This window comes from Perognathus longimembris, chromosome 11, assembly GCF_023159225.1.
Source record: "Perognathus longimembris pacificus isolate PPM17 chromosome 11, ASM2315922v1, whole genome shotgun sequence".
Classification (NCBI taxonomy): Eukaryota; Metazoa; Chordata; class Mammalia; order Rodentia; family Heteromyidae; genus Perognathus; species Perognathus longimembris.
In genome coordinates, this window is record NC_063171.1 from 45,453,721 (window position 1) to 45,475,650 (window position 21,930).

At 36.7% G+C, this 21,930-nt stretch overlaps 1 protein-coding gene across 8 annotated transcripts in view; it reads right to left on the minus strand.

Moving 5' to 3' along the window:
- Disp1 (dispatched RND transporter family member 1) overlaps positions 1-21,930 on the minus strand; it is a 150,309-nt gene that overhangs the window by 4,654 nt on the left and 123,725 nt on the right. For all 8 annotated transcript variants that reach the window (XM_048358153.1, XM_048358150.1, XM_048358151.1 and 5 more), the window contains 5 exons: positions 15,404-15,433; positions 8,710-8,833; positions 7,787-7,914; positions 7,422-7,519; positions 4,403-4,500 (listed from right to left, as the gene is read on the minus strand). In XM_048358153.1, the coding sequence (XP_048214110.1) occupies positions 4,403-4,500; positions 7,422-7,519; positions 7,787-7,914; positions 8,710-8,833; positions 15,404-15,433 (478 nt within the window). The remainder of the gene's footprint in view (positions 1-4,402; positions 4,501-7,421; positions 7,520-7,786; positions 7,915-8,709; positions 8,834-15,403; positions 15,434-21,930) is intronic.

Consider the following 21,930-nt stretch of genomic DNA (forward strand, 5'->3'; position numbering starts at 1 on the left):
TCTGGACACACAGAAGGTGTCACCTATGAATAAGATGCCAAATCTGCAGGCCCCTTAAGCTTAGGCTTCTCAGTTTCCAGAATTATAGTAAATAAATTTGTTGTTTATAAATGATTTAGTATTGTCTGAACAGACTAAGACAAAAACCAATAAATCAAAAAGCAATACTGGTAGTAACCAAAAACAATGTATTTGAGATTTATGAAGGATTTAGACTAAACTTATTTTTTTGAAATATGGCTAGAAACAGACAATGTTTTTACATATTAAAATATTGTTTACATCTGATTTTAGTCTAAATTAATAAATAATTATTGATTTAGTTATTTCTTCTTAAAAATGTCTTCAAGCTGGGTCCTGATGGCACATGCCTGCCTGTAATTCTAGCTATTCAGGAGGCTGAAATCTGAGGGATGTGGTTTGAAGCAGCCTAGGCAGAACATTTATGAGACTCTTATCTTCAATTAATGACCAAAAAGTTGAATGTGGAGCTGTGGTTTAAGTGGTAGAGTGCTAGCCTGGTGAGCTGAAAGTATGGAAATGCAACCCAGGTGCTTGACAGCTTTCAGATACAAGAAAACGAATGATCATGAAACTTACTATCAACTAGAAGGGCCCAGTCTGTAGTTGCTAAAATACCTAAATGTCAAGGCTATAGGAAACAGGGTTGCCAGCTAAAACTGGAAAAGCAAGCACAGAATTCTGTTCTTTTAATAACCTTTCCTAATTACAGTGAGTTTTAAATGTGTGTATCTGACCAAAGATGAAGAAGTTGGACATTATAAATATAGACCAACTACTACTTTGATGGCTACCATAAAAAATAAATGCTAGTTCACCATTGAGGAGTTAATTCTAAATTCAAAGTTGGTGTTGGCTGATGCCCAACATTTGGAAAAACTATTTTTGAGGATTCTTAGAGGGTAAGAGACAAGTACAGAGAAAAGACATTGTCTAAGTGTCCATGAATAGGACACTAGCCTCCTGATCTTAGCTCAAGGGATTGTGCACACTTTCAAGGCATAAATAAGGCTGTATTTTCCCATCTGTCCATCCATTCTGAAGAAAAAGATATTTACTGAGCTCCAGCACCAGATAAATAGGATATGGTAGGCCTTGTCTACCAGTTGATCTTGGGGTGGTAGGAAATCAGCAACAAAGATCAATAATTGTAATTCAATGTGATAAATAGTATATTGTGTGTGTGTGTGTCCTGTCAGCTGACAGGACCTGCACAAGGAACACCCAAGTCTGAAAGTAGTAATGTGATGGTGGCTCTAACTTTATCATCTTGACTAACAGTAAACAAAGAGATATGTATTATATGGTAAGGCTTACAGATAATGGAGGCAGTTATAATTTTGTCATATTTTTAGAAAAGGCATTCACTGGAGGGATTTAAAAATCTTTGAAGTTTTTAAAAATACAAGTGGAATCTGTGGAAGCAATGTTTTTTGCTAACTCATGAGCTCTGCTAATTCAAGTTGTTCACAAATTGAATGTCTTAGGAAGCCATTTTGCCTCTGTGGTTATAACATGTCGTTGCCAGCTTCTCTAGTTAGATAGTAGCAGGGGTGGAGTTGACTTAAAATAGAGGGTAAGGGAAGAAAAGAGAGAAAAAGAAAAAACTAGCAGATTTTTAAATGCTACCTTAACTTTTCAAACTACTGGCTAATTTGGAGATATTTTAAGAAGCTAAGTGGAAAATTAAGCTCTTAACACCAGGATCAACTGACTGCTAGATTCTTCCCCTGTAACCAAGTTCCCCACACACTGATGTTTACGGGGAGCCTAAGGAGAAAAAAGAAGGCAAACACTTCATAGGCTTCCTTAAAACAAGAACCAGAAAAATCTATTTCTGGACTCCTTGTAGCTTTAGGGGGTTTTAGCTATCCACTAACAGTCATCTGGTAAGCCAGAGTCTCAGATACCAAATATCACATCTTTTTACAAGCTGAGTCCTCAAAGTACCAACATACACAACGTGTGAAGACTAATCAGGGTAAATGGTTTCTAGCAGAGTCAAGATTGGAGAAATACACTTCTGGTTACTAATGACTGCATGCCTCACTGTCCCTTAGGATGTCAAAGGGCAGAAGGAAGCAATGAAGAGGATCAGAGCAATTGACTGAGTGAACCTCCTTTGAAAGTCTCAGAAAACAGGCACTTCTATTAGGATGTAGACCAGCCTCAGAAACAGAGCCACTGGCTCTGGAAACCTGTGCCTCTCTGAATTATGAGTGTAAGTGGCACGTAACTTAAAGGGAATCTGGAGTTAGAACAAAATGTGCTGTAAACACAGGCAGGAGATAAGTGAGACATCTGGCCTCCCTGAGATGTTACACTGATTACCAGACATTTTCTGGAGATGACCCAACAATTAAGCTCTTCCGCTCTGTATCACTTGGTTGTATTTAATTTAACATGAGAGGTGTTAACAATCAAGTGCTTAAGCACAATGACTAAGATTGAAGGATGGGAAGGAGCCTGCCAGAGACTCAGGACATTTTGCTCCAAAGTCCTTAATAGTGGCTTAAACTGGAAGACTGGGGAAAAGAACCATAATAATCTGAAAGGTGAATTATTAATCCAAGCTGTTATTTAAGGTATTGGATGAATATATATTACCTTTATGAGAAAGAGCTATTATTTGCACTCAACAGTAGAATTTGAGACTAGACTTCTAAAAGTGTTTGCAATTGGCAAGAATTTAAGTAAAACTTCTAACTATAGTTTTTGAAGTATGATTACCTATTCATTCATTTCTTGGTGGGAATCTAAAACTCGTCATAACAACCATTTATTTGGCCATGTATCTTGAATCTGTCCCTCAAATTCTGACAAGATCACTTCTCTACTCTCTTCCCAATTAATTACCATATTGTACAGTTTTGCTCTTAGTCAGTGACTCAGAAAATATTCTTGTTCTGTTCTTGCCAGAATTCATAGTTTTCCAATCCCTATTATGAGCCTAGGAGAGAGACATATTCAGGTAGAGTACTTCTACATTCCTTTAGATAGTCTAAATTACACAAATATATCAAGTCAAATGATTAAAAAGCCCTATCTAGATTTCTTTTGCTGTAACATTTTCCTGCTACCCCTCTACCTAAGGTTAAGTTTCATAAATCAGCTGAAATTCAGTATTCTATCAGATTCAGTATTCTATCTCTTATACTATGCTGTTAAGAACCTTGTACACAAATCATATTTCTTTTATCAAGACTATAGTGAGTGTATGATCTCCCCCAAACTCTTAGCATGAGGGAAAATTAGGCTGCTTTGCTCTACTACTTGAAAGCTAAGAGCACAGGATCCAAAGTTCAAGCCCCAGTACCAGCTAAAGAAGAGAAGAAAACACAGAAAAGAAAAAGTGACTACAGTTTAAGAAACTTTGATGTTTATAGACTGAGGTTTTGGTCTATTTGGAGTTAGATACAGAACAGGTAGTATTGAAAGAAAATTGACAGTGACCTTTAAGAGTCCTTTCTACCTTCTGTTCCATTAAGTAACCCTGCTGAGGGAATGGGGAGTTATGTTGGGTTGTCAGGTTGCTCTGCTGTCAACAGGGCAAATGATTTTATTTTAGCCAACCATTTTCTGTTTTAGAGTTATGTTAAGCACATAATGAGCTTCTTTTCCGTGTAGTGGCTACACCTCAACAGGTCCATTAGTGAGACTGTGGTTTCTACCTGGAGAAATGGCCTCAAGAAACTGACAGCTCTTCCCAACTCAGAGGCTCACTTTAGCTCTTCTGGTGTTGACATCTTTTTGGCTCTGGAGAGGAAGTTCCTGTCTTCTTGCATCCTGGTGTTTTCTAAAGCAGTGAGGTGTTTAAAGCTCCAGGCAGTCTGGATTGGATTACCACTACCATTTGCATAGGCACTGAATTTATGCCCTTTGATGTTGCTTTTCGAAGTCTGCTCCCTAAATTCTCCTTTGAGGTCACTAGCTAGAATGACCCATTGATTGCCAGAGACACAGGCAGGCATTTAATTACATAGTTAAGATGCTGACAACATCTTGAAAGCAGAAATGTAGAAAAGAATAAAACTAGATTAGAGAAAAGAAAAAACAATCAAATACGAAATATCAATCCTATTATCCTTTACACACACACACAGTGAAATAACAGAAAAGACTACTATGAAGAAAGAACATGAGTAGGCAAAGGCAAGTAGTTCTTAGTAAGGAAGACGGTATGTTTAGAAGATAGGGAAGCAGGCAGGTACACTTTAATCCTGGGCTCTGAAAGAATGCAAGGCTGCCCTGCTGGTGTGCACTCGTCAATAGGTAAGCTTCTTAAGTACTTTCATCTGACCAGGTACCAGGAATATTGGTATAAGTTTCACTCACATTAACCTTATTTATGCTGAACAGATTTCAGCTGCATTTTACATACCCTGGAATTATCCACATCGCACATTGATTTAATTGCAGGTAAATTCCACAGAGTCTCCCCTGCTGCTGAAGCAAATACTACTCTGGAGTATCGGTCACCTGGTAATATGGAAAAAACAAGGGGAAAGGTTTATAAATTATTCCTTTATTTGGAAACACTGAGAATTTAGAAAAAGTTTAAGTGAGAAACCACATGGACAATTCATTAGAAGCAGGGAATTTTATTTCAATACAGAAAGAAAACCTTTGTGTATTCACTACAACTTAAAATTATACTAAATGTACAAGAAATCTACTTCTGATTAGACTCTAATTTGGAAGAAAAAAATCCATAAGAATTTTCAGCAGGAAATTAATCAAATGTCTCCCTCCTAATTTCACAACATGTAGTCATAATGGTATATAAAATCATAGAATGATGCACTAGGGAATATCAACAATGGTTTATAGGGACATTCTTCCTGGCAGCTAACTAAAGAGGAAGAATGGTGGATCGATTTAAAGTTCTAAAATCATTGTACACCAGAGTACTCAAGTGCTGGCTAGAATCAGCCAGACGCAGGTTCTTACTAAATACAGGGCCTCTCTGGCATACCAGAGTCTAGAAAAAGTATTTTTAAATCACATTAATACAAAACATGCTTCTCAACAAAGAGATGTGCAATATACTGGAAAGAACATTGTCTTTTGAGTCAGATCTGTCGTAACCACATCCTGCAATTTATTACCTGTGTGCTCTTACACCTCTAACAGTTTCTCTGAGCCTGCTTCCTTTTTATAAAATGGTGATAGTGACATCTTTCTCAAGTAGGACTGAGAATTAAGTGAGGTGATAGAAAGCTGAAAATTCACCAGTTATTAAAAAATTAACCTATAATCAAATAAAATGAAGTAGATTAACTTTATGTTACCTAAAAAGCCCCAATTGCACTAGCAAAATTAATTGGAAAATTTAGGAAAAAAGCTTTACTACAAAGGATTTTACTCATGATCATTAAGTTTTCTTTAGTAAAACTTAATGTAATAGCTATTATCTCATGTAAATTGATTTTAGGAACAAAGTCAGCTTGAAGAAATAAATATTTCTTTTACATAGAGCCAGTAATGGCTTTAGCAAAGCAGAATCTATATCTTAGGAGACAAATATTTGATGTGGACTATATGAAATAAAAACTGTATTGTAAAGACTTGTTAATGTTCTTCCTAGTTAAGATCTTCACAGATAAACCTCTCTGTACAACACCTTTATACTAACAATAAAGAATTAAAAAAAAGAAATTCACAGATGTTGGTTAAGCAACATACAGTAATATATGTATACAAATACAGTAATATTTTAAGAGAAATAACGCAAACAGAAAGAACACAGAACTAACCAGAGTTCATTTTTTAAATATTTGTTTTTGGAGAGAAGAGACAGAAAATTAAACTTGTGTTGTTTTCTAGGAGCAGCATAAGATTCTACCTTAGCTACTTTCTCTCTCTCTCTCTTTCTGGTTATGATATAGTCAAACAGTATTCAAGATTAAAAAGCCTGAGATTTGGAAAGATCTAGAAACATCAAAGATTCAAGTAGATTCTAACAAGATAGGAAAAACACATTTAAGAGTGCTTTTCGGAACTTAACAACAATATTTTCTACACTGGATTTTTTTTTTTTTTTCCCAGTCCTGGGTGCTGTCCCTGAGCTCCTTTTGCTCAGGCTGGCACTCTACTACTTGAGGCACAGTGACACTTCTGGTTTTTTCTGTGATTTAATTGGAGATAAAAGTGTCACAGACTTTCTTGCCCTGTCTGGCTTTGAACTGAGATCCTCCTCGGATCAATCTCAGCCTCTTAAGTAGGTAGGATTACAGGTGTAAGCCACCAGCACCTGGGTCTACATTGGAAATTCTAATTACCCACAATTCCTCATTCCTAATCACTGAGGCTAATCAATGTCACACATGTTCATCTGTACTTCCTCTATGCCTTGTGTTCCTTCTTCCTGGGCAGCTGCAGAGTAACAGGCTAACTTTACGTTGCAGTAAATTTTCTCTAGTGAATTTGCTGCCAACATTTAGAGATCTGTGGTTTCACATTAAAATCTGGATTCCTGACCTACGGGAAGTTCTTGCAACATTCTGGCCATCATTTCTGTGAGGCTAAGCATTTGTTGAGGCTGAGCAGCATCTGGTTTCTCTAGATATAACAGGTGCTCGCAGTGCTCTATAGCCATCACCAATTCCAACATCTTTTACCCAGCTAGCTTTACTCACTTATACCATCTGCAGACCTTTGAGGTGTTCAAGTTTTGGCTCTCTAGACTGTGTTTTACTCACCTCTCTATCTCTATTGTTAAGCCATAAATCAGGTACATAGAGGGCTCTTGATATAAATATATATACACATACATCATACATATATATTTAATTCTTTTTTTTAATTTTTAAAATGTTTATTATAAGGGTGATGGACAGGGGTATTTAATTCTTTATCATTATTATAAAGGTGATGTACAGAGGGATCACAGTTACATAGGTCAGGCAATGAGTATATTTTTTTTGGACAATGTCACACCTTCTCTCTCTCTCTCTCACACACACACATATATAATATATGTAAATATATATTATATTTAAATATATCATATATTAAGTAATTTAGGGCTCAATACAAAAATATTTACTTGTTACTTGATCTAGAAATATATAGTATAAACATTTGAAATAAGATTGAACATTTTAGGCCAGGTAAAGAATTTTATTAGATTTCTCTCTTTCATAAAATTAAATACAACTCAAGTTATCTTTTTCTTAATTTTCATTACAGATAAATTAAGATTAGTGGTTTCCTAGTCCAGACAAGTCCAATATATTACTTAGCTGTTTGTTTACTTATTTATTTATCTCCTTAAGAATGCTAACAGTAGTGAGGCTGTGCTTTTGAGGTCACATACTTCTGTTAGTCTGCAGTCATGCTCTGTGTGTATATTAGGAAACCACTGAGGGGACTATTCATCTAGGATGCTATTCACTTACTTGGAACATCACAGAAAAAGCTGTCTTTATGGAAGTTCCAGTCCACCTCTCTTTTTTCTCTTTCATAATGATCATCTGACCACCTATCATCCCGATGGCTGAAATAGAACAACAATTTGATCTTCAAAAAAGGTCTATTTCAAGGCAGTAAGTATACCAGCTGAAGCACATTGTCTAAACAACTGACAACTAACTTTCGCTAAAAGAAAAGGGAAAGAAAACTACTACAACAAAATCTTTTTAACAACAAAGACAAGTTAAATTTAGTGGGGGAAAAAGTCTGAGCTTAGCATTTCACTTTTAATGTTTTTGCTCAGGCAATAGAGGATTCAATAGGAAATGTTTTTTCTAAAAGTAATGTTTACCTTTTGGCTTGCTCATCTGCATATTTAAAAGGATAATTTGCTAATGTTGCTTTGTATCCTGTGTTTTTCACCATGTTATTCCATGTGACCAGTCGCTGGCCTATTGCAGTCCCTCTTGGTTCAAAACCCTAAGGCAAAATATTAAAGTTCCCATTAGTCTACTTCATCTCATAGTAAGTGTAGTTATAATAACAGCTTGAGAAAGCAATGCCAAGGTGATGTATAGCCTTGAACAGAAATCACAGATGTTCGTTACAGCTACTCCAGAAGTGAACTGCATTAAAACAAGATGATTCAACATGATAATGATCACCTATTTACTGTGACAAAACACTTTGATTTGTTTGGTTACACATCTCAGGAAAGAGAAAAAAAAAACTTAGCAGAAGCTTATCTTTCTATGCTTAATGTTATTTTATAAAAAACCATGATCAAATTAAATTATGTTACACATCGTTATAGTGTTAATACAAAGGATACATATCACTACCCTTGGTCATATTTTTCTCATTATTCCAGAAGAACGTTTACTTAAAAACAGACCCTACTCTTTGTAACACTGAAATTCCTTTAACTTCTTTTATGGGGGTTACAAAAAGCACCTTAAAGCCTTTATGAAAATATTTTCTGAGTACCCAGATTCTCCAATACACTGTTTCTTTAGCTTAAACATGGAGATGAAGAAGCATAATTTCCAGATTGTTGTGGTGAGCAAGTTCCTTAACCTTCTGAGAACCCGAGAATATAGATTACGTGCCTTTTCTTTCCACAAATAGTTGTTGGCTTTCTGAAGATTAGAGAACATTTTAAAAGACAGGGGATACTAAATAACAAAATATAACATGCATTAAAATGCTTAATCCATGGAGATGATTTTGGGTTAAAAAGAACAGAGGAGAAAATGCTACTGGCTCATTTCTTACCAACAGTGGATCAGAGAAATCAGGAAGCTCTGGTACTAACACTCCGACCAAGGCACAGACCACAATAAACACGGTACACATGCCCAAGACCACCACTGGCCAGTCAGCTAGCAGCGCTGCGTAACTACAAAGCACAAAGAGAGCACAAAAGAAGGCTTCTGAGAAACAAAGTTGAGATTTTTGTTATGCATGAGAGCAACTTCTTAGATCCACATATTTTAGATTTAGTGTGGTTATCAATAAATAGGAATTTAAGTATTCCTATCATCATATAGGACTATAAATATTTACATATAACTATAGAAGATTACAAAATCATTGTCTTTTCATCATATATCACACATAGCAATTGAGATTCAAAATATCATTTGAATTTAACAAGTCAAATTTTACATGCATTTTTATGCATGCACAGAAGAAATAGAGATGCCACCCTTCATAAGAGGATCCATCCTTTCCGCAGTCTCTTCTAGAATTTTTGTTTGCCATCACTTCTGTTCTCCAGACGTTTACTCAATTCTTTAAAAAGACATCAGTTAAAAACAAATTCATATAGTGTAAAACTGAAAAAGAGCCAAAGCAAAAACTTCCCCTAAGCCTCTATCTCTACCCTTCCAGCTAAAACTATAATGAACATATTCACCAGACCATCAATTCCACAGGGAAGAGGTACTTATCTGTTTATTTAGTGCAGTGTCAGTACCTACTATAGTACCTTGTGGGAGATGCTTGATAATATCAATCAACTAAATGAATACGTCCTGGATCCCTAACACCCTTACCCTCACTCTCCAGCCACTGTAGTCTAGCTCTAGTATCTTCCTATAGCTCGGAGGCTTTCTCTCGGTTACCTTTGGCCTAGCCTGGCTCTTTCTTCCAGACACCTTTCCTACACTCTCACAAATGATCTACAACTGAAAGAACCAGTTCCACGTCCCTTTGGTGAGGTCCTGGGCTATGCCTTACTATCTTGACACCTCCAAGCTTTAATAGGAACCGCGTGCTCCACGGAACTTGATTAAACTAAACTTTGTCTAAACTTCAAAGTCTATCTAAAACCTTCAAGTGTCTCAAACAAACCTTCCCTCCTCTCACTCCCTCTCTCTTCCTTCTTTCCTCCCTCCCCTCCTGTCTTCCTTCCTTCTCTCTTCCTCTTCCTCTCTGTCTCTCTGTCTCTGTCTCTCATACCTGGAGATTGAACTCAGGGCCTGGGCACTGTCCCTGAGCTTCTCTTGCTCAAGGCTAGCACTCTACCACTAGACCCACAGTGCCCCTTCTGGCTTTTCTGGTAGTTTATTGGAGATAATAGTCTCACAGGCTTTCTTCTTGGGTTGCCTTTGAACCACAATCCTCAGAGCTCAGCCTCTTGAGTAGGATTACAGGTGTGAGCTACCAGTGCCCAGCTATTTTTTCAAATCTTTATTAGGAGAAAATCCTAAAACATTTAACTAGTAGACCAGTATTCTCAAATTCTCAGCAATTGTATCCCATTTGGTTATTGTAATGGCTAGTTTTGGTTCATTTGAACATGGTTTCTTATTCATATATTTTGCAATTTATTTTTTTAAATTACACTGGCAATTACAAGCAAGGCTAGCGGCTCTACAGATCTGAAAAAAGGTACTGTATGTCTCTAAGAATTGATCGCTGAATTTTATATTCTGTTTTCTTAGTGTCACAGCTCTGGCTTTGTGAGTATATTTACTTCAAACTATAATTGCAATAAGGGATTTAAAATGTAATTATCCTTTAAGGGTCTTGGCACATGCACCTATCTTTTAAAGCAACTTTATAAGATAAATAACAATCACTTGTACTCAGTGAAATATTTGTGGCTGTTGTGCCATTACCATCTCATTATTATATTCACCTTACTGATAAAACAGAGGCACAGTGAAGTTAAAAAACCAGTTCAAAATAATAGAACCAAGACCCTACCTAGTTAGTCTGGTTTTAGAATGTGTCTCTTAACTACTATGCTTTCATCTTGCTCTTCAAACACAAGAGAAACTAAAGACTAATGTGAAAGTAAAATTGCATCAATGTCTATATCCCCAAGTTCACAATTAAAACTTCCTAGTACAACTAACAGTTAATTTCTCTATGCACAATCACAGAGCTATAGAATGCCAAGTTTGAACATTGACTGCCAATTCTGGAGGTAAAAACTCATTACAGAAAAATTATACTAGGTAAGATAACTATTTAAGAACAATTGCAAACAAAAATATCTCAATCACAACATGCTAACTGGCTGTTCAAATATACATACCACATGCCTAGTACTTCTACATTGCCAGAACAAACCCAATGCAAAACAAACAAACAAAACCCCTTTTCTCCCTTTATTTCCTCCTCCATGTTCATACTATGATGAAAGTGACTAGTTTTGAAGCAATGAAATCCTTTATGTTAGCATATTTGAGGCTTTCTGTTCATTATTTTCGGCTTTAAAAACAGCATCTTACATTTTAGACCTATGTGAAACTAAAATGGCTTCTGGTCTATATGATTATTCATCATACTTTGTTTTAAGCAAATCTGTTTTCTTTCAAATGAACCAGAACTTATTTATCTTTCCCTACAAATATGATACCAATAGAGGTCATGGGGTTCCACATTACTTCTTTTTCATACTATGGTATAATTTACCAATATAATAGCTTTTTCTTTTGTGTTCTTGCAAAATGAGCATACACATACATAGCAACCTGAAAAACCTCTTTCAGTAATTGCTTTGCTTCCCTTTGAAAACATTTGGTTTTGATTTTATAGCACTGCTATACACCACATATGTGCACCTACTACATATGGAAATTTTATGGCATTAGTGACTTCAGCACATTTCTTCTAAATACATTTAACCTTACTATATTATAAGTCAGCTTCCTCACACAGCAGATGTTTCAGATGCTGGCCTTTCCTAGACAATTGTTCACACATGAGAAAGGTGTCATCATCCTGAGTATACACAGCACCGTGGGGGAGGGGATATGCCCAACCATTCATCCAATTAAAGTTCCTCCTAAATACTACACAATTGCAATGACTATTTCTGTCCTCCCTGCCATCTATATTAAGATGGGCTATCACTGTGGGCACTAGATGAAAACTAGAGTTTCATGTACAAAATGAAATCCAGACAAAGGCAGTAATATCAAGATAAAAACTAATAAAATGGGAGAAGTGAAGGAAATTTAAAATGGCCTATAAATTTTACCACTATATACTTTTTTTTCTAAAAAGAATAATTTCACTTCTGGTGAGTCTGGGTCCAAGATATATCTTAAAAAAAAACCTGCACATTATGTTCTTTGAGAAGTAAACCATATGTGCATTAGGACAATGTCCCAAAAGTACCCTTCCTTTTACTGTAACACATTCATCCTTCTGTTCCTCAGCCCACCCACCTGCTCTAATTCGGGCACTGTTTAGATAATAATACAATATAACTGAACACAGCTCTCTGGAACACCTGGGTATTTGCAAGGAGTCATTTTTCCTGTGAATGGTGGCTGTGCTCCCGAGGTAAGGGCTTGCAGCTCCACACTGGGCATTGTTACATTAAAAGTTCTCCTCATCTTTTCAGCTGGTTAGTTCTCAGATAGAACACAGAGCTGAAGGACTCATCTTCCTTTTACAGGAAGAAGAAACAGAGGTAACAGGTGACTTAAATGAGTCCATGGGTGCACCAAGAATTTGAAGTAGAGGACATGTTGTTCCAACTGTCACTGTTGTGTTGAGTTGGTGTCCAATGGAAAGACCCTCAAACCACTCATTCATTCCCACTTTTTTACTCTGGGAAAAGATCAGAAATAACAGTTAAATAAACCAAATGCTGTATAGAGCCAACATACTTAGTTATATAACATTAAATAAGGGTCTGTTCTAAACTGGTCACTTATATTACAATAACATCCTCCATGGTAAATTTTCCTCCTTTTGTTGTCTATTTAAAACATTCTATCTCTCCTTCCCTTGGAACAGACAGCCATGCTTCTTGGAGTGAAAAATGCCTTGAATTGGAGGCTCCCTTTTCCTGGCCAATAGCCCAAAACTCCAACTTTTCTTAACTTGCCCTTTGCTCTCCTGTCTCTTCTGATTGCCTAAACCAATGGGCAGTCTTTGGTTTCCAATATTCCTGATTTGAGCAATATTTAACACTTTTAGCTATCTCTTTCTTCCTAAAAATCTTTCTCCTTGGTTTATTCCTTTCCCTCACCCTTAATAACACTTCCTGATTCCTCCTGACTCTTAAGGGTAGGCCTTTCAAAATGTTTCTACTCCCGTTTATACTGGTATTAGAACTAGGAAATTGAAAGGGAATACCAAAATTGAGAGACACAGGGTAAAAAAAGAGAAACAACTACAAAAGCAATACTTGCAAAACTGTTGGGTGTAAGTGAACTGAACACCTCAGGGGGGGAAAGGGTAAGGGGGAGGGGGGAGGGGGGTATGAGGGACAAGGTAACAATCAGTATAAGAAATGTATCCAATGCCTAACGTATGAAACTGTAACCTCTCTGTACATCAGTTTGATAATAAAAACTTAAAAAAAAAAAAAAAAAGACCAAGGGTACAGGAAAAGCAGTGACAACAGGGAATAAACCAAAGGAGAAAAAAAAGAAGAAAGGAAAAAGAAATAATTGCCAACAGTACATTATAAAAAAAAAAAAAGACATGAAAAGATTATAGGCTCGGTGCAGTGGCACAGGCCTAAAGTCCCAGCTACAAGAGAAGGAGTGTCAGCAGGATAACAAGAAGTTAACAGACCCACACCTTAATCCATGCCCTTTTCCCTCTTTATATTAAACTTCTTTTTTCTATATTAAAAAAAATGTTTCTACTCACAATGTTTTCAGTGGCATCAACCATCAATATAATATAAAGAATGGTTACAGTTTGAAAATTTTCACACACAGAAAGTACAGTATAACTGGTTCTGGTTAAGTAATCAATCCATCCAATAACTAGCATTAACAGTAAGGTTGCAAAGCATTCTGGGAATACAAAGATGGCAGATGTGGATCTTGCCCTCTAGAAACCTACAGCCTAATAAGATAAGTCTACAAGTACCTACAAAATCAGGGGAAAAAAAGAGATGTATTTTTAAAGTATAATCAGAATGCTTTAGAAATTGAATAAACAAAGAGATTATTTCTAGCTTGAGTAGGAGGAACAATCAGGAAAGGCTTTTCAAAGAAATCTGTATTTATATGTAAATATATGAGAAATTAATATTAAAAATATCAATCTGAAAACAAGGCAACTGAAAAATGTAAAATTTTTTAAATAACAAAATAATCCTTGTTTCCATTTCATGGAGTTCATTTCAATAAATAATTTTATATGATCAGAGGTACAGAGGCATTGCACCTTTGTGTTCCTCCCCTAAGAGCATCCTCCTTTGGGCTCACTGTGTGTGATGCCTAAGGTCTTGTATAAACTCAAGCAAGCCTTTATTATTATTTCTTGAGAAATGAAATTATTTTTCTCAATGACATGTTTGGTGGTTCATCTCTTCTATTTATATTTTTCTAATTGTTTAAATGGAAGAACTAGATAAAGTGTGATATTTCGATACAGTACAATGGAATATTATTAGGGTTTAAAACAGAAGGAACTCTGACACATGTTTCAACTTAGAAGAGATTAAGCTAGAGACATTATGCTAAGTGACATGAGCCTATCATAGCCCCCTCCCCCCAATCTGTGTAACTAAACTCTTATAAAGTCCCAAGGTCAGACTCACAGAAAGAAAAGGCAGAATGGTGGCAAGAGGAAATAGGACAGAGATACCATTTCACAAGGCAAGAAAAGTTTGTCTTTACATAAACATGGATGATGGGATGGTTGCACTACAATGTAAACACATATAATGCCTCCAGACTGGAGAGTCTCAGAAATGATGAAAACACAGAGGTTGGTAGAGTTGGTAGAGTGCTTCCCTAGCATGGGGAAGGATCTTGGTTCAAGTTCCAACAATGTGCACAGAACACACATGAACACACACACACACAGGTTAAAATGCAATTATGTTATGCTTTTGCTATAATTTAAAAATATCATTTTGCATAAAAGTAGGGTTACTAATGAAAATTTATGTAGTAATTTTGCTCTAATGAGATAACTCTCTTAAGGAAGGCTTTGGAGCTACCAACATGTGAATTCTTTGGCAACTTAATTGCAAAGTTCACTTGGAGTTTCTTAAATATAATGTCTTTATAACTGGGAGGACATCTGATAATTTTTTACTTGTTTTCAGAAATATATCCATTTAAAATTTTCTCTCCCTAAAATATAAACCCTAAAATTTTCCACATAAAAGAATACAATCACTTTAATATGGCCACAATACTTTCAGAAAAATAGATAACTTATTTGAAATGAACTGTCATGAATTAAAATACAATTACGAAAACTATTTATTGCAAAGCACTATTAAATAAATAAACAAATGTAAAATGATTAGACACAAAGAGAATTTAAAGGCTAAAAAAAATCTACCATAACATTAGAATACTTTGGGAGACAGGGTATTCTTCAAGCAGTTAATTCACAGATAATTTATTTTCCCTTCATAAAAATATAAGTGAAGAAGGTAGAAAGAGCATCTGAATGTGGGGAACCAGGAAATAGGAGGGGGAAATGTTATGAAGTTTATCATTTAATAAGATAACCAAATTAAGTTTACCTTTTTGGTAACTTGAAAGGTCTGGATGGCCTGAAAAAAAAAAGGCAAATCAATCAGAAACAAAGCCTCATATCATAAATACAAGCACATGTAGAACCTTAGGCTTTGAACAGTTTCTTGTTAGTCCTCCTATGAAGAATCCCAGAAAGTTAAAATATGCAACCCATTTGAAAGCCATTAAACATGTGTGGATTTAACACTGCTGGCTGGCCACAGTGCACTCTAAGTGATGAATGCTCCAGGGGCTACAAGAAAGGCAGTCAGTCCTTCCTGGACCAGACTTGAATCCCCGGCTCCTAATGGACTCAAAGCTCTCCAACTTAGAATGACAAGATCCACCCTCTTATCCACCAAAAAGAATTTCTCATCTCTAAATCTTCAACTAAACCTCCAATCTAGCCATTTCCTTATTCATTAAGGAATCCCAGCACTTAAAAACAAACACAAATACTCAATTATGTCTTCTAGCTGTTCTTCTATCTTACCTTTCAGTTTTTAATACCTAATACCACAATCTGTTCCAATGAATATGAGCTTGTATTTCAAATCATTGTCTTCCCAGGCTGAGCTATTACTCCCTCTCATTCTTTGTACCCTGCCACCCAAATATACAGCACCAAGACTTGGTGAAGAAACTCCAGTCTGAGCATGGTGGCTGTAATCCCAGCCTGTAACATCAGCTAAATCCCAGCCTGTAACCTCAGCACATAGGAGACCCAGGCAGGAAGACTGTGAGTTTGAGGCCAGCCTGAGCTACATAGTAATACCTTGTCTAAAAAAACAACTTATTTGGAAATTCCAAAGTCCTTATGCCTACCATCTCATTTCCCTTATTTACTGGCATCTACTACTTATGTTTTACTATTCCCAAGTATAGTGATTCCCACAGTGTGATTTGAAGAGCCCTGGGAGTTTCTGAGACCCTTTCATGGGGTTTGTAAAGGCCTCTTGTCCAGTATTTATCTGTGTAAGCCCAAATTGTCTCCAATACACTGTTTGCCATATGAGAATGTGATGCCACACATCACAGCTTGACAGAAATATGAAATGACACCTATCTCACTGACCTGTTTAATATAATTGTTTTTCATGAAAAATGTTATTTGTTAACATGCAATAAGCTTATTATTTTTAATCAGTTAAATAATTTTTAAAAATTTCAGCTTCAATAGCAATGTGGTACATATCAGTAACAATTCATAAAAACCAAAATTCCTTAGAGCAACTGTGTGAAATCTAATCTTCTAGTTCAAGCCACTACTTACTTTGGAATTTCTGGATCTGAAGTTCTCTTTCGTATTTTTCTTCCCCATTTATATTTTTAGGACACATACATTCATTCCTAAAAGTGTACTTATCTCTCCCAGTATGGCTATGAATGAGACCAACAGTGTTCCAACCTTTTACATTCTAGAATGCACTTTGTATTAGTCTGTTTAAATGGGAGATGCATGTACTGCATATTTCATGTTTTATTTGCATGTCAGCATGATGATTCTAAACCCATTAAAAGTAACAGAACCAAGACTTGCCACAATTTCAAAGCTTGCAAGCTCTAGAAGGAATTTTAGAGAAAACACAAGCCAGGTCTATTCCAGTCCCATTTTTAGAAACCATTCAGTTTCCCTTTGGTCATTCAGGACCTCAGCTGGTATGTGGGTGAGCAGAAGTATGCAGATCAGGGAGAGCACTTGGCTGTCTGCATGGATCACACAGGTAACCACAGGCTGGGGTAAGGGAATTGGTTTTTTTTTTTTTTTTTTTTTTGGCCAGTCCCGGGCCTTGGACTCAGGGCCTGAGCACTGTCCCTGGCTTCTTCCCGCTCAAGGCTAGCACTCTGCCACTTGAGCCACAGCGCCGCTTCTGGCCGTTTTCTGTATATGTGGTGCTGGGGAATCGAACCTAGGGCCTCGTGTATCCGAGGCAGGCACTCTTGCCACTAGGCTATATCCCCAGCCCCTGGGGTAAGGGAATTGGAAGCATGCTCTACACCAAGTACCCTGGAGAAACCATGAAGCACATTTCGCCTTTTGAATAAACCTACCTAAGAACTACCAAAGCCAAGTATAATTACACAATGATTTCTTGATATAACAGTACTATTAAGCTATAATTCACATACCATACAATTTGTCCATTTCAAGTGTATCATTAAGTGGTATTTTTTAGTACTTGCATGGATTTAGACACTCATGACCCCAATTACACAGAGACTTTGAAAGTATATGCTGCTTGAACACTGAGGATAAAGCTATTAATGAGCTATAAGAAACAGTTTACTTTCATAGAGGGAGAGTGAGGCACATAATAAGATTATGTATAGAAGTCATCTCTACATATAATCTTAACTTTTCATTCCCAGTTTTCCAGTTAGACACATTTTCAAAGGCACTTCTTGGATTTCCATGGGAAGTTATTAATACATTTTGCTATCCCTAGAACTCAAATATTAACTCAGATTCACAATGCTGGACTATATTATACTAGGTTTTGAAATGGGATTTTGTTGTTTGATACATAAACATTCTCTTTTCTCCTATCCATCCTCATCTTTTTTTTTAAGCTGAGAAATTCATGGATCTGTAACTAGTTTAATCCCTAAAGATGGAAATAACTATGAATTCATCCATCACATTCTTTCTGTTTGAGCCAAGATTCACTTAATGTTACATTTGAGACAATACGTAGAGATTGTCAACATCATTTGAAAAAGAAAAATTGAGGTTACTACAAAGATGCCTTTTGGGAAAACATCAGATCCCTTTGAAGTTCCTATACTAATGGACATGAGAAACAGATGTTGGAAACACCCAAACCACACTGCAGGTAGAGCATGAAACCTGGTTGATTTACAGCTGCCTGTTTAAATTCTGCTTGTGTCTCTCTCTTAGAAAACACATGTGAATGGAGGCAAAGCAAGGAAACCATCCCAAACTTTCCTAGATCAAAAGTAGTCACCTTCTACTTATAAGCCTGTCAGATTTGCTTCTTCTTCTTCTTCTTTTTTTTTTTTTTTGCCAGTCCTGGGGCTTGAACTCAGGGCCTGAGCACTGTCCCTGGCTTCCTTTTTGCTCAGGGCTAGCACTCTGCCACTTGAGCCACAGCGCCACTTCTGGCCATTTCTATATATGTGGTGCTCAGGAATTGAACCCAGGGCTTCGTGCATGCTAGGCAAGTACTCTACCGCTAAGCCACATTCCCAGCCCAGATCTGCTTCTTTTAATATCTATTAATACAAAGGCCTGCTGGGTGATTTTCACCTTAACTGTGTTAATGAACAACTTTAGTGAAAGAAAACAAATGTAACCCTCTCTTAGAAAGAAAAACTGTCTTCTACTCCCAGGGTTAAAAAACCTGTCTTCATCGAAATGGTCAAAATGGTGTCAGCTACCATCCAGCCAAATAAGCAAACAAACCCAAGCAAGCAATAATAGTTCTAAGTGCAACCTTTGCTTGTTCTTTCTTTCCTTAGGGATTTAGTCATTTCATGTGGAGAAAAAGCCTACGGAACAGTGATCTTTGCGTGTTCCAGACCTACTCTCATGGGCTACAACTGAGATAAACTGGGGTTGTGCACAGTCTCCTGACAGCAGACTACAACAGTCACTTTTTCCCACTCAAGAGAGCATTTCTGTATGCAAGCAGTGAAAGTCACATTATTTTCAGGCAAGCTCAAATCTGCTTTAAGAAAAAAAAAAAAAAGCACTTACAAAGCTGAGTACTCATAGTTAGTAATAAATTGTCCCTGGCACTTCACGCTTGAGGCCGGTAATAGCAGTTGAGAACCTTGGCCCCGGTACTCTGATGACCAGTGAACTGTGGTATGTGCACATATGTCACTCAGGGAACAACTAATGAGACTGTAAAGTTCTCAGAAAGAGTGGGAGGCACAGTAGGCTCACTGAGATAATGGGAGGACATACAGAGGACAAGGGAAATTGTTAGAAAGATAATAGAAAAAGAAATTTTTGAGGAGAAAAGTTAATGGGAAATTGAGAAATAGGGTAGAAAAGTTATAAATGGTCTTTCTTTGTGCCTTTCACCTTTTTCTTTTGTAATCATTTTTGGGAAGACGGAGGGAAATTGTAGGAAGAAAGGAATAAGAATACTGAAACACAAAAACTTTTCATCAGTCTGAAGGATTCTATTCTTGACTCACCTGCAGAACTAATACTAAGCAACAGTGTCAGGGTTGTAAGGGTTACCTAGCTCTTTGTTTTTAAATTTTAATTAATTAAATTTAGCTTTTAATTGTTATTTCTTTTTGTTTTTTATAGCTTTTTTTTTTTTCCAGAGCTGAGGACCAAACTTAGGGCCTTGCACTCGACACGCAGATGCTCTTCCACTTAATTGTTATTATATAGGTGATGTATAGTCACATAAGTCAGCTAATGAGTATATTGTTTTCTGGACAATGTCACCTCTTCCCTTGCTCTCCCAGATTTTCTTTCTCTACAAGTTGTATAGTGAGTACAACTGCTATATTTGTTTACCCCCTGCTAACCCTTTCTCACATTCAGGAAAATGAAGCCTAGGAGAAATGGCTTTGTATATTTCTAAACTGCAATGCAAAGAAAGAAATATACTTTGAATTTATGTTAATCACAAAAGAAAGCACATTTGAGTCTCTGAAGTCACACACTGGATTGTGCCACACTTTTTTTTTGGTAAGAGGATACTTTGCAAGTAATTACTGCAGTTCTGTACTGGTATGTTAGGAAGAAAGTATCTCAAAATAACAAATCCACAGTTTGATGAGCATTCTTCAAAAGATTTCCAACAAAACAAAGCCATTCTTCATCATTAAGTATTTCCATGAATCATCACTGGCATACTTGGGCTCTATCGTGACGATGAAACAGATATCCTGAGACAAGCTAAGCTTGGACTCAAAGCCATTTTTCATGCACCAGAGCTAAATGTTTATGCTCTGTGTCAAGTGATGTGAAGGATGACAATAACCACAACTCCTTACATAAAGCATTTCCTGAATGCTTAAGAGATGTCTACAAATAACTGAACCAAGGCCTATGCCAAATAAGCTAGAAGGGAAGAAAAGACTGGTGGTGGAAGATTAACATTTAAAGAGCACCTGATAAACACCAACCCTTTTATAAATACTAGAGAAAAGAAATTTAGCATATGCTTAATAAACACTTGGGGTATAAAGAAATCACTATTAAGAGAACCTCAAACTTAGAAATGAAAAGATGGGGCTGGGAGTGTGAATTACTGGTAGAGTGCTTGCCTAATATTCATGAAAGCCCTGGGTTCGATTCCCAGAGTACCACATAAACAGAAAAAGCTGGAAGTGGTGCCATGGCTTAAGTGGTAGAGTGCTAGCCTTGAGCAAAAAGAAGCCAGGGACAGTGCTCAGGCCCTGAGTTCAAGCTCTAGGACTGACCCCCCCCCCAAAAAAAAAGAAGAAAGAAATCAAAAGATGAGAGGTAGAATCTGAATCTGGGCCCTAAACTTTGTCAGCTGAATGATTTTGGGTTTTGGTGATGCAGGGAATTTATTTATTTTTAATTTTTATTATCAACTGATGTACAGAGAGGTTACAGTTTCATACATTAGGCATTGGATCCATTTCGTGTACTGTTTGTTACCTCGTCCCTTATTCCCCCCTCCCCCTTCCCCCTTTCCCCCCCATGAGTTGTTCAGTTCATTTACACCAAACAGTTGTGGCAAGTATTGCTTTTGTAGTTGTTTGTCTTTTTCACTCTGTGTCTCTTGATTTTGGTATTCCTTTCAATTTCCTAGTTCTAATACCAGTATACACGGTTTCCAATATACTCATATAAGATACAGAGATAGTATAGAATGCAGGGGATTTAAACTCAAGACTTTACACTTGCTAGGTTGCACTTGAGCCTCATCTCAAGCCTTGCTTTTTGGTGCTTAACTAGAGTGTTGTCCTGTGGACTTTTCTGCCTTTTCTTTAAACTGTAATCCTTTAGATCTTAGCCTCTTGCTTATATAGGATTATAGGCATGAGCCACCAGCTTCCTGAACCATCTCAAGCCCTACTACTTCTAGATATGGTATTCAAGCATCAGTTAAGTAAATAATGCAGAAGACTCATGTGGAATAAAGTATAACATCTCTACTCATAAGCACTATAAACCTGCATGATTAATTTTGTAAAAGTCAATGGTACTTGCTAGTCGCTGCATATAATACAGGAAACTAGTGATGACTGGAGGTATAGCTCAACAGCAAAGCACTTGATAAGCATGGGTATGGTTGTGTCTGATCCCCATCACTGTAAAAACAAATAAACTAAAAAAGTCAATAGTAATAATGATGATGATAATTAAAGTCTGAGAGCAGCATCACAGCCACAAGCCTATTTATAATAAAAGATTGTTAGAATTGCAAGAAATCCTAAGAGTCACCCCATTTAACATTTCCATGAAACCTCTGAGGAAAATGTGACCTTTACACACCACTTAGACAAGAATAATTAGGCAGAGCAATTAGAATGCAGAGGCTTAATTCAAATCAAGAGTATGAGGAGTAAGGAG